Source organism: Quercus robur, chromosome 10, assembly GCF_932294415.1.
Source record: "Quercus robur chromosome 10, dhQueRobu3.1, whole genome shotgun sequence".
Taxonomy (NCBI): Eukaryota; Viridiplantae; Streptophyta; class Magnoliopsida; order Fagales; family Fagaceae; genus Quercus; species Quercus robur.
This window is the reverse complement of record NC_065543.1, coordinates 4,234,767-4,248,100: the sequence shown is the minus strand read 5'-3', so window position 1 is coordinate 4,248,100 and position 13,334 is coordinate 4,234,767. Positions and strand designations below refer to the sequence as shown.

Genomic DNA, 13,334 nt, shown 5'->3' with positions numbered 1-13,334 from the left:
GATGCACTTTAAAAAAATCATATATTTAAAATAAATTGGAATGTACATTTAATATTTTTTTTTGAACAGAAATGTGCATTTAATAAATAAATAAAATGAAGAAGTTTTTTTTTTTTTTGAAGAACAAATAGATTTGTTTACTTATTGGTTGTACACAGAAATAATTGTGTACATTTTATGATATTCTATTTGGTGTAGTTGAATATCATAGGTCAAGTTGTATGAAGTATGAACTTAAGATTTGCCCAACTTCATAAGTCATAAAAAAAAAAATTAATAAAAAACCCAAACAATGGTGGTATAATAAACTACAAATTCCAATCATCAAAAAAAAAAAAAAATGAGATGAAATTTTCCAAGCATCAATTGAACATTGTTTGTGAATCTAGTTAGCTTAACAAATAAAGTTTATTATTGTTAAATAAAATAATTAAGTTTGAATCTTGTCAACATCAAAAATTAAATGGTGTTTTTGCCTATAATAAATAGTAATTATCATAAAGCAGGTGTTATAAATTTAAACTCTATCTCAAAAGAAAAATTATATTATTATCATACATATGAGATAAAGTTTATAATAAAAAATCACTCAAACAATTGGTACACAATTATAAATATATAGACAAAGTATTGTGTAAAACTCAAAATTTCACTTTTAAAACAATTAAATATTAATCGAAACTAAAACCAAACCAAAGTGAGAAGAGAGGAAGGACTTGAGGGAACGTATAAATCACCAAAATAGCAAAAAATGCATAAGCCAAGACATATCTGCCAAAAATAGTAAAATATATCAGCACAAAATAAATGTGCAAGACCATTAAAACAGTGGTGAAGTTAGGAATTTATTTTTGGAAGGGGCCATATATAAATTTTTGTGTGTGTGTGAAATGTAAAATAGTAAAATACAATACTTCATAACTCAATTTTTTCCCTTTTATTTGTTGAGATAATTGTTAAAATACTTATGTATTCATTTTAAAGATGATGAATGTTTAATTATTGTAATTTGTTGACATATGTATTTATAGATTGTATTTTATTTAAATGAAAATTTAGTTTATTTTTAGACTTTCTTAAATATATATGTATATTATCAAGTATAAGGGGCCAAAATGATAAGGTTATTTAAAAATTTACAAAATTTTAAAGATATTTTCAAAAAATTATTATTTTTTTCAAAAATTTTGGGGGGGGGGGGGGGGGGGGTGGTTAGGCCCCCCTTGGTCATCAAGTGGCTTCGCCACTGCATTAAAATCCACCAAAAGAAAAAGAAAAGCAAAGAAATAGATAATAAACTCTTAAACATGGCAAAAATAGTAAAATGTCTTAGCCCAAAATAGATTTGTAAGAAATAATTAGAAATCCACTACATTGATGACATAAATCATAAAAATCCACCAAAAGGAAAAGAAAGTGGACAGAAATAACCTCTTTTTGTTGTTGGTAAAATAAAACTTGAAAGGAATGAAAGAGAGAGAACGGGAGACGCAAAAGGAGTAATTGAAAATTAGATAGAATTTGTCTATAAACTTAGTTGTAGCCTTAATTAAGCAACAACTTTCTTTTTGAAAAAAGGGTTAATAACAATTTTTTTTTGACTTTTTCTGGATAATTTTGTCTTTATTTTTTTGGCAGCTTTATGTCATTTTTTTTTTTAGCTTTATAAGAATTTTTATGTCTTTTTTTTTTATTACATTTTTTATTACATATGACTCACATTAGAAAAACCTTAACAAACACCGCACCGTGCTTATTAAAATTTCCCTTTAAAAAAAATTAACATTGTTACATATTTTGAAAATTTACTATTTTTTTTTTTTTTTAGAATGATGAAAATTTACTATTTGATTGTATGTTTTTCTTATGCTCTTACACACATGCCCAATCGAATGTTATTTATTATATTATCAATAAACTTATTTTTTTATGTATAATTTTATACTACAAAAACTTACAATTTAAACAATGGATTGATAACATAGTTATTTATCTTTAATTTCTTGAAAATTTTTCAAGTATTTAGAGATATATTAGCCCATTAGCATAGGCTCAAGCCTAATTCTACTTTGTGTGCAAGCCAAGTTTCCTACTTGTACTAGAAGTCTATTAGTCTAGGATTTAATCTACTATATATACACATGTTATGATTCATTGTAACACAGGATTTGTATTACACTCTAATATATTATTGATGTAGCCTTTTAGGGTTTTCTCCGTGGATGTAAGCCGTTAGGCTAAACCACGTAACTCTCGTGTGTTACTGTGTTCTATACTTTAGGCTTTCGCTTCCGCATCCATACTAGCATATTCAACATGGTGTATCAATGCTAATATTTAACATGGTATTTAACATGGTATCAGAGCCACCTTCCTGTGGTCATGGTTTTCTGTCCTTACGGTATATTTAAGAGCAATCTTTGTCTTACTCGGTGTTTTTTTTCGCTGCGTTCATCTTCTTTGGCTTTTTACTGCTGCCGTTAAAACTCTCCGGTATAGTCAAGCCACCGTTAGAAGTCGCATCAATACTGCAAGACCATTACCTTCCTTAAACTACCGTCACAGAGCCAAACTTCATTCAAGGGATCTTCTCAACTTTATCAAATCTCAAGATTTCATCAAGCTTCCATCTTGAGTTTGAGAGGGGGTGTTAGAGATATATTAGTTCATTAGCATAGGCCCAAGCCTAATTCTATTTTGTGTGCAAGCCAAGTCTCCTACTTGTACTAGAAGTCTATTAGTCTAGGGTTTAATCTACTATATATACACATGTTATGATTTATTGTAACACAAGATTTGTACTACACTCTAATATATTATTGATGTAGCCTTTTAGGGTTTCCTCCATGGATGTAAGCCGTTAGGCTGAACCACGTAACTCTCGTGTGTTACTGTGTTCTATACTTTATGCTTTCGCTTCCGCATTCATACTAGCATATTCAACATGGTGTATCAATACTAATATTTAACATGGTATTTAACATAAAGGATATGAAAAGATAATGTAATCTAATGGTAGATTTGTCAAAATTCATATTCAATAAAAAAATATTTAGTGAAGTTGTAACCTTAAACTACAACCAAAATTATAACCAAACTTTATCTTAAAAAAATTTATAAGAAAAAGAAGATGGAAGAAGGGTTTGATGAAGAGTAACGGTGGAATGTGAAATTATGGGGGAGAAAAACAGTCCAAAAAATGAAGAAGAAAATGTATAACAACGTGCATCAGTCAGATGGGGAATGAAATATCTAAAAATTTAAAAAGATGTAAATTTATCTTGCTAGTGACATGGAATAATAGGGATTAAAAAAAAAAAATATATATATATATATATATATATATAAGATAGAATTTTATTTTAGCCTAATCTAATGTATATGTGTGTGAAGCTCCTTCCTATTGACTTGAACTTTGATTTTTACCCCCCACATCCCATAAACTCTTATACTTATAGAGTAACCATCGTATCAACAGTCAAATAATAATTAGGTTCAGATCCAATATATTATATTATGCAAAAAAAAAAATTCTTGATTCAAAAAAATTGCTGATTGCTTTTTTTTTTTTTTTTTTTTTTTTTAATTCTCACAAATTTTTTTTCTATTTTTTCCCATTTATTTTAAAAATGATAAAGTTTAGTTATTAAATTGGTTGTAGCCTAAAAGTACAACTTTATTTAATATTTTTTTATAGAAAGTGAATTTTGAAATTCACCATTAAATCATATCTTCTTTTTATATTTTTCATACTTACAAAATTTTTAAAAAATTAAAAATTAATAACAATGTCATCAATAAATTATTTAAATTACAAGTTTTTGTAATTTAAAATTATCTATAAAATATGAGTTTATAGATCACGTAGTAAATTATATCCAATTGACTCAAAATTTGACATGTGTATTAAGAGTGTAAAGAATATATAATTCAATACTTAGATTTTTAAAATATTTAATAATTTATTTTATTGAGGAAGTTACCTTAGGCTAAAAATTAAAAATCATAATATGTAAACATCTTCTCAAGAGTTTGCTCAGCAGTCAACACTCATGTGTCCTAGATTCATGGAACTATTCAAGTTCAACCAAACCAAACACAAACAGCCCATGTAACCTGAAACCATTCCTTTTCATTCATTCTACAACCATGAGGCTACTCAGAAAATCACTTTCCCACCACCTCTTCAAACCAATCTCCATTCCTTTCTGTACATCCAAATCTTCACCGCCCCTTTCATACTTCACAGCTCTCACCAATCCATCTCCAAAACAAAACATTGTTCCCACCAATACCCACATACCCAATTCACCAAAACAATCAAACCCCACTTTCAAAAAAACCACACTTCATGCCCAAAATCAAATCTTTAACAATGAACCCAGTCATCCAAACTTGTCCAATTCTTCAAAACAATCAAAAGCCATCAATACCCACATAACAAATTCAGCAAAAAAATCAAACCCCACTTCCAAAACCACATTTCTTGATCAAAATAACATCTTTAAAAATGAGCCCAGTTATCCAAACTTGTTTAATTCTTCAAAACAATCAAAACCCATTATTAAGACCAAGATTTATCATCTAAATTCATACAAGTTCATTCAAACCAGGCCATTCTCTAGTGGAAACAATTCAAATCCTGCTGATTCTGCAATCCCAGTTGTTTCCACTATTGGTTCACCATTTGATGCTTCACAGCCTATTGATGCAGGCTCTTCAATTCGAAAACCGATTAGTCTATGGCCTGGAATGTACCATTCGCCTGTGACAAATGCTCTGTGGGAAGCAAGGTCGAGCATATTTGAAAATGTTGTGGATACATCAACTGATGGGGCTTCACAAGAAGAACTTGTGAAGAAAACTCCGGGGCAAAGCCGTACTAGTATTGTGTATAAGTTCTCGTCAGATTATATACTCAGAGAGCAATACAGGAATCCATGGAATGAGATTAGGATGGGGAAGTTGTTGGAGGATCTTGATGCTCTTGCTGGAACCATTGCATTCAAGGTACTTTTAAAACTCTTGTGAAAAAAGTAAAATGGGGTATTTTGATGTAATTTGCAGTATGGTCGTTTGAAGTTTGTGGGGTTTGAGCTTGGTGGTTTGTGAAATGGGGTCTGAAAACAAATTTTGAAAAATTAGGACACCACATAGTGTGGATACAGAAATTTATATATGTATGTATGTTTATTTTAAGTTGAGAGAGTTGAAGCAAGACTAAAAATAACATTAGTAAAGGTATTTACAAAGTATATGTTAATTAAGGAAGTAACATAGGTTATGATTTCAAATAGAATAGAATGGAGGAAAATAATACATGTGGCGGACCTTGACTAATTTTGTTGAGATTTCGTAGCCGACCCCAAAATGTTTGGGTCTAAGGCTTTGTTGTTGTATCAAAATCTTTAATAACCAATCTTAAATCAAATGAAGTTTTATAAAATAAAAAATGAATCCTTTTTTACTCCCAAAATACTGAGAACATGCATGCAAATTGTTCCCGGTGTGTCTGACACAAACACACTAGTGGGTTTTGAAGTGTACGTGGTTCTTAGGTATTATGCTTGAATTAGTAGCCACTTGTCCTGAAGCCAAATTTATCTAGCTGTAATTCCCAAAAGGCTGTAGAGGTCTTTTATTTTTGGCCTACAAGTTTGTGTTTGTATTTTTTGAACTGGAAGATGCATTCTTTCTGATTTGCTTTATCATGCTGGTGTTGCTGGGGTTTGATGTCATTGTAGTGCCTAAATCTGTTCCACTGGTGTTCATTAGTGTAAGGGAGATTGATGCTCTTTAAGCTGTGTGTAGTATTAGCTGCTGTAGGTCAATGGTTGGGTTGCATTTGACAGAATTCTGGTTCAACTTGAACACTTAGACTTGGTTCGCACGCAATGATAGTAAATTAAAGTAAAGCAAAAAAGAGAAAAGAAAAGAATATTGTTTTCCATTGGCTGATTATAAGGAGAAATTAGAGATATGGAGTATTTTTCCTTATACGTAACTACCCCCCCCCCCCCCTCCAAAAAAAAATTACACCTATTCATCTCTCTATTTCATAAGTTAGTGTGGAGAGAGTTGGAGCAAGACTAAAAATAACATTAGTAAAGGTATTTACAAAGTATATGTTAATTAAGGAAGTAACATAGGTTATGATTTCAAATAGAATAGAATGGAGGAAAATAATACATGTGGCGGACCTTGACTAATTTTGTTGAGATTTCATAGCCGACCCCAAAATGTTTGGGTCTAAGGCTTTGTTGTTGTATCAAAATCTTTAATAACCAATCTTAAATCAAATGAAGTTTTATAAAATAAAAAATGAATCCTTTTTTACTCCCAAAATACTGAGAACATGCATGCAAATTGTTCCCGGTGTGTCTGACACAAACACACTAGTGGGTTTTGAAGTGTATGTGGTTCTTAGTTATTATGCTTGAATTAGTAGCCACTTGTCCTGAAGCCAAATTTATCTAGCTGTAATTCCCAAAATGCTGTAGAGGTCTTTTATTTTTGGCCTACAAGTTTGTGTTTGTATTTTTTGAACTGGAAGATGCATTCTTTCTGATTTGCTTTATCATGCTGGTGTTGCTGGGGTTTGATGTCATTGTAGTGCCTAAATCTGTTCCACTGGTGTTCATTAGTGTAAGGGAGATTGATGCTCTTTAAGCTGTGTGTAGTATTAGCTGCTGTAGGTCAATGGTTGGGTTGCATTTGACAGAATTCTGGTTCAACTTGAACACTTAGACTTGGTTCGCACGCAATGATAGTAAATTAAAGTAAAGCAAAAAAGAGAGAAGAAAAGAATATTGTTTTCCATTGGCTGATTATAAGGAGAAATTAGAGATATGGAGTATTTTCCTTATACGTAACTCCCCCCCCCCCCCCCCCCCCCCCCCAAAAAAAAATTTACACCTATTCATCTCTCTATTTCATAAGTTAGTGTATTTACTTTGATATTACTGCTCTGAAATGTCTATGCTTTTAACAGTTCCAGTGTTGCTGATGTAAATTAAACATTATCCTAGCTCCTTTGATTCACTTATAACTTCTTTGACCAGCACTGCTGCAATGATGATGGCACAACAAGACCTTTGCTATTAGTTACAGCTTCTGTTGACAAGATGGTTCTGAAGAAACCCATCCAAGTTGACGCTGATTTGAAAATAGTTGGTGCTGTTACATGGGTTGGGCGGTCTTCCATGGAGATTCAACTAGAAGTGACTCAGTCCAAGAAAGGTATTGCAGAACAGATAACAGTGTAATATAGTAATAGTTTTGTTTTCTTTTATGACCTGAGCTGCAGGATAAGTTTACAGTTTCTTTCATACATGTTCAATTTTTCCGAATCTGATCTGTAGATCCTGCTTCTTGATTTAGAATTTTTGGAAACCGGATATCTTAGTTTGGCAAGTAACTCCATGTTATAGTATCTCCATATTTTATTTCTTGTTTTTATGTGGTATTTAATCATCTACCCTTATGTTGTAGAGTTTTAATGGTTGGTGTATGCAAACAAAATTTGAATTTAAGTTAGATATATATGTATTCTTCCATATAGAGGTAGTTCATATATGCACAGATTACAAATCTGAATGCAGACTATATAATTTTATCTATTCGTTGTCCTGATTAATGGCTGTCTAATTTATGTTTGAGGGAACATCTGGTCTTGTGTTCTATGATTGGCAGTTCAATACCCCTTGTCTCTATAAAAGTTGTTCTATATACAGATTTTTCATTGCATCATTCCAAGAGAACAGCCATCTAGGTTGCAAATTGGCTTTGCAATATTTCATTAGATTTTTCTTTTTAATTTTTTGTGTCGCTCTAGAGTCTAGCTAGGGCCACTCTCTATCAAACATTTGAGAGCAAAACATTAGATTGAAAAGGTGGGAATCCCTCACCTCCACTTGAATTATCTTTCTCCCTCTCGCCATTTCTATATAACTTTTCTTTATTACTTTGTAACTCAATATTATCTATATGATGTTGGCAGGAGATTTCTCCAAACACCCACACTGGCTACCTTAGTGTATTGTCATCAGTAGTTGGTTTATAAGATATAGAGCACAATTTCTGTCTTGTGAGAGCTTTTATAACAAGTTCCAATGCTTGGTTTGATGTTCTTGCTGAAGTCTCCCTTTGATTTTATTAATGCTTTGCATAGTCTGGGATTTTGACTTAGGTTCTTGTGTCATGGAACTGATAATAACAAAAAAAAAAAAAAAAAAAAAATGTAAAACCTCCTGAATACTTTATATGTTCCCTTGATAATTTTTATTACAATTTCCCCGGTGGTATCTCTCACTGCTTACTATATTTTATCCTGGTAATTTGTTTTGTAGAGGCCACAAATGGGTTAGATTCACTATCTCTTATAGCTAACTTCACATTTGTGGCTCGGGATTCCAACACCGGAAAATCAGCTCTAGTTAATCAGGTCTCACCTGAAAGTGAACAAGAGAAGATACTTTGGGAGGAAGCAGAAGAAAGGAACAAACTTAGGAAAAAGAGGAGAGCAGAACGTAAAAAAGATTTTGAGAATGAAGATTCAGATAGGCTCAATGCATTGTTGGCCGAAGGGCGAATCTTCTGTGATATGCCAGCATTGGCAGACAGAGATAGCATCCTGATTAGGGATACTTGCCTTGATAACTCTTTTATTTGCCAGCCGCAACAAAGGAACATCCATGGTCGTATTTTTGGAGGATTTTTGATGCGAAGAGCATTTGAACTGGCCTTCTCAACAACTTATGCCTTTGCTGGTGTACAACCACACTTTCTAGAAGTTGATCATGTTGATTTCTTTAAACCTGTAAGTATTGACCACACTCTTTATTGATACAATCTTTATTAAATTTACTATATATAATCTAGCATTTCATCGTTCCATATATGTAACAAAGGATTTGAGAGCTTAGTTATTATGTAGGTGTGAATGTAATACCCATAAAAAATTAGAATTGGTTAAATGGTGTGAGAAGTGAAGAAAATGTCATTTAGGCAAGTCTATTGGACTGAGTTTGACATTGATACATTACCCTTTTAGAAGTGCCAATTGACAACAATGTTTTTGCCTAATGGGTTTCACATCTGATAGTCTGAATGATTTGCTTATGTATTACCTTCATCTTCAAGGGTTGTGTAGGAATACCTATGAGAGGTTCTAGATTTGTAATAAAGTTGTCTGTGCATGATGACTTTTTGATGGCTTAGGAGCTGGCCTATGCATTTTTTATTGGCTTCATTGGTGACTCGGTGATTTTCTTTCTTGTGTGCATGTTTATTTCTGCTTATGACTTGTTTTTTCCTAGTATCATTTATCAAATGTATAGTCACTTCTACACCCTAGTCATTCTCAAATCCCCAAAATAATGTTACAAGGACCTAGATGAAGATTTTGGCTGCAGTTGTGTTGTATGGGTATTGAATCATCTTACCCGTATCCCTATATATATTGAGACTCTGGGAGGCACTGAATTGTTGAAGTAAATTTTTTTTTCAGTATGCATCCAAGGACCATCTGAAAAGTATTTTTATCACACAGTGAACTGTCAGCCATACTTCTATTTTCAAATATCCTGGAAATCATTTCTCACAATCAAATACACCTGAATGGTTTATGTTAGGCAAGCATAGTATGTTGGACACATCTCATACATATACTGATATACTGCTGTGTTTGACATGGGTACTTTAAGTGTAGATATGCCCATGTATCATACTTCCCAACCACCTAGATTCTTTCTGTTCAAATGTTCGTGCCTAATTATGTAATATATCTGTTATTGGTGATATTGGTAGTAAAATAAGTAGTTTAGTTGTAGCTATAGATGACAACTACTCCCAAACATTGTAACTTCAGAAACTTCTTAAGCTAATATGGGCCAGATTAGATCTCTTGGGGAAAAACATGAACTGTCAACTTCTCATGGGGAAAATCATTGATTGTGAAATTCTAATGTAGTTGGAAACAAAACTGTTTTAAGTAAAATTTCTGCAATGATAATCACTTTGTAAAAGCTGAAATTTTTTGAATTAATCAGTTTTGGGACTTGCATTGAGCAGTTAGTATTATTAAATTTTCAGCAAATATCAGTGTATGTTAATGGGATTTAAACATTTATTGTGATGGTGCAGGTGGATGTTGGAAATTTCCTCCGGTTCAAGTCTTGTGTGCTCTACACTGAACTTGAGAACCCAGCTGAACCTCTGATAAATGTGGAAGTTGTTGCACATGTTACAAGGCCTGAGTTCCGGCGCAGTGAGGTGAGCTCCTTTTTTTTTTTTTTTTTTTTTTTTTTTTGTGGGGGGCTTCTGCATGGACATGAAAATAAAACTTCTTCCATTTCTGGTGTTCCAATTGCATCTGAACCACAAATTTAACCTTTGGAGTAGACATTATTTATCCACCTAAATAATAAGAAGCAAATGAATTAGGTTAAAAGTGACCAAAAATGATTTCAACCTTACAAAAGGATAGTTTTCATGAAAATCTATTCACTTAAAATATTGAATATATTCAAGCAAATGCACTCATATCAAATGCTATGAAAGACATAACAAACATATATTAAATGCACTGTGAAATGAAATGGGATGATTTCACCTACCATCCTGGTTTGTATTTATAAGCTGCAGAGCTTAGAATGCAAATGTCTTTGTTTTGTTTCATGTATTGCAATTGAACAGGTGTCCAACAAATTCTATTTTACATTCTCGGTCAATCCTGAGGCTATGAGAAGTGGACTGAAGATTCGGAATGTTGTTCCTGCTACAGAAGAGGAAGCACTGCGGGTGCTTGAACGCAAGGATGCTGAGGGATCTTAGTTTGGTAAATCATGAATACATCTTCTTCTTCGTGAAAGAATGAAGCATAAGTGAAGAAAGTGTTACAGACTTTTCTTGATTTTGAAAAGATTATCTTAGCTTGGACTACAGAGAATCAGTAACATTTTGGGATTGGAAAGTAAACCATTTGTGATATGTGGTTTACAAGAACAGTCGGTCCCTTCTTAGCTCAAGCGAGAACAATAGAAATTGGGAAAAATTTAGGTACAATGTCTTAGGTGTTGTATTATAGGTTCTTCAATTAAATCAAACAGTTTGATTGCATTTATCAATACAGCAAAAATAATGTTATCCTCTCCCAAGGATAATTAATTAAATTGTTTGGCTTCTTGACTATTGCAATCACACGGTTGAATTTAATTAGGAAACCTAAGATACAACGGCTAAAGAATTGTGCTTAAGCTTTGTCCATAAAATTTCTTTTAGAATCTCTCTCAAATAAGACCAAGTTGACATTTGAACCAGTAGCCCTCAAAACCCTTTGCCACCTTGGCCGAGTTGTAGGGATAAGATTTGATTCGATCAGGTAGCTTAAAGACTATCGAAGTTATTGATGTAAATGTCTACTCATTTACCCGAGCACATGTATTCATGACTGTCTTGTTCATAATTTCTCTATCTTCCAAAGCATTTTTGTATATAAGTGCTCAGGACTTTTTCTTATTGGTCATTAACCCGATGCCCTTGTCCTCATTTTTCCAACACAGAGTAATATAAATACAGAGAAATAGAAAGAAATCAACCAGGTTTCAGTGTCCTCATTTTTCCAGAAACAAATACAAATAGCACAAAATAGCTGGATTACTACAAGAAAAGGCGCCAAACAAAAGAAATAATAAACTTGATATTTGGCAAGCTCTACCCACAAGAGGATCTGCACACAATGACTGAAAAGTTTTGGCCAATGTCCAATGCAAGTTCTTTGTTTAGTTTCACAACTTTAGATCATGTGTGAACCTCCCTCTTAATAAGTGAAACATAATGCATGAGATTTTTTAACTTTTTAGAATGAGAGGTAGTGTAGATAGAATTTGAACTCAAGATTACTTACTTTGTTACCATGATAAATTACTGTTTGTCCTACAAGTTAAATTCTTAAGAAATGATGAATGTGATTATTTAACCTCATAATATTCTAATGAAATTGATCTCCTATCGTAACACACACCCTACAATAGTGTAACTAACAACATAAAATGGCCTTTTAGGGTGTGGAGGGAAATTAGTGATAACGTCTTTTTTGTTTTGTTTTTTTTGTTTTGTTTTGTTTGTTTGTTTTTTTTTTTTTTTTTTTAAACACATAGCTCTAATGACACAATAGATTTATTGATGTACAATAAAATTGATATTAATGGTGGTCTCATGTAAAAGTGATGTTACACTAATTAAAAACAAATTGCCACCTAGGCCCAATTAGCTGCGTGGCTTCACTCAAACCCCAAAAAGGCAGAGACTACAAGTTATATTAGACTAAGCCCCAAAAAAGGTAATGATGGCATACCCTATCTAAAACACACCTAGAAACAAGAACGACGTCGTAGTTCTATTGCGACCCAGTTGGCCAAAATGGGAAATTAACTCTGATTTTCAAACATTATAATTAGTAGGCCACGATTTCAAACTATAGTTTTTACTAGCATCTCGAGTCTAAGAGACTCGATTTAGGGTTTATAAATTAAGTCTCAAAAACTCGATTTTCATGAGTTGATCACATCTGATGTGGTATTTTTTCCACGTGGCGACCACTTAGAAATCGAGTTTCTAAGACTCGATTTATATAATTCCCAAATTCAATTCTCAGGTCCAACAAACAAACACAACACATTTTCAGGTCTGAGCTCGTCGACCTAGGCCGTGTGGCCAGGTCGCATGGGCCTGGGTTGCGTTGGCCTGGGTCGCGTTGGCCTGGGTCAGTTTGATTTTCAGATTTTTTGATTTTTGGGTTTGGGTTTCCGATAGGTCAGTTTGATTTTCAGATTGGATTTTGTTCTTGGGTTTTTTGGGACTTGACTTTGGAAGTTTGAGAAAGGAGAGTGGGAGAAGGACACTTGAAAATATCTGCACTGTGAATGTTGCAGATATAAATTGAGTTTTACAGGCTCGATTTACAGGTGGACGCCACGTGGAAAAAGTGTCAACTTAGACCCGATCAGAACATAAAAACCGATCCTCAAAGTCTCGATTTATAGACCCTAAATCAAGTCTCTTAGACTCGAGATGATAGTAAAAAATATAGTTTGAAAACGTGGCCTACTAATTATAATGTTTGAAAATCAGGATTAATTTCCATTTTTCTTCGACCTAGTTAGTTCATTTTTGTCGTATAGCTCAAAAAAGAATTGCGCGCTTGTTCAGTCTCAGAGATCAAGCAAGTTAACCAAAAGGGTATGTTTATTGATCTTTATCTCTTTCAATATTCTTGGTACTTTTTAGTATATGGGTTCAAGTTGAACATATATTATATATATATATATATATGG

At 32.8% G+C, this 13,334-nt stretch overlaps 1 protein-coding gene across 3 annotated transcripts; it reads left to right on the top strand.

Annotated features, from left to right (window-relative positions):
* Positions 1-4,067: 4,067 nt before the first annotated feature.
* On the top strand, positions 4,068-11,517 carry LOC126701618 (acyl-coenzyme A thioesterase 2, chloroplastic-like). 3 transcript variants are annotated; one of them, XM_050399886.1, is made up of 5 exons: positions 4,068-5,010; positions 7,062-7,239; positions 8,349-8,818; positions 10,144-10,272; positions 10,639-11,517. In XM_050399886.1, exons 1-5 carry the CDS (start codon positions 4,150-4,152, stop codon positions 10,831-10,833), a joined length of 1,833 nt encoding a protein of 610 aa, XP_050255843.1. In that variant the 5' UTR covers positions 4,068-4,149; the 3' UTR covers positions 10,834-11,517. The 3 variants fall into 3 exon arrangements, with proteins under 3 accessions (XP_050255843.1, XP_050255844.1, XP_050255845.1); XM_050399887.1 differs by having other exon boundaries at positions 4,069-5,010; positions 10,645-11,517; XM_050399888.1 differs by having other exon boundaries at positions 4,073-5,010; positions 10,696-11,517.
* The last annotated feature ends 1,817 nt before the right edge of the window (positions 11,518-13,334 follow it).

What these genes read in the sequence shown, in the direction of transcription:
- LOC126701618 (XM_050399886.1), top strand. Translation starts at nt 4,150, where the DNA reads ATGAGGCTACTCAGAAAATCACTTTCCCACCACCTCTTCAAACCAATC. An exon ending in CTGGAACCATTGCATTCAAG is followed by an intron (nt 5,011 to 7,061) that starts GTACTTTTAAAA and finishes TTCTTTGACCAG; the next exon opens with CACTGCTGCAATGATGATGG. An exon ending in CTGAGTTCCGGCGCAGTGAG is followed by an intron (nt 10,273 to 10,638) that starts GTGAGCTCCTTT and finishes TGTATTTATAAG; the next exon opens with CTGCAGAGCTTAGAATGCAA.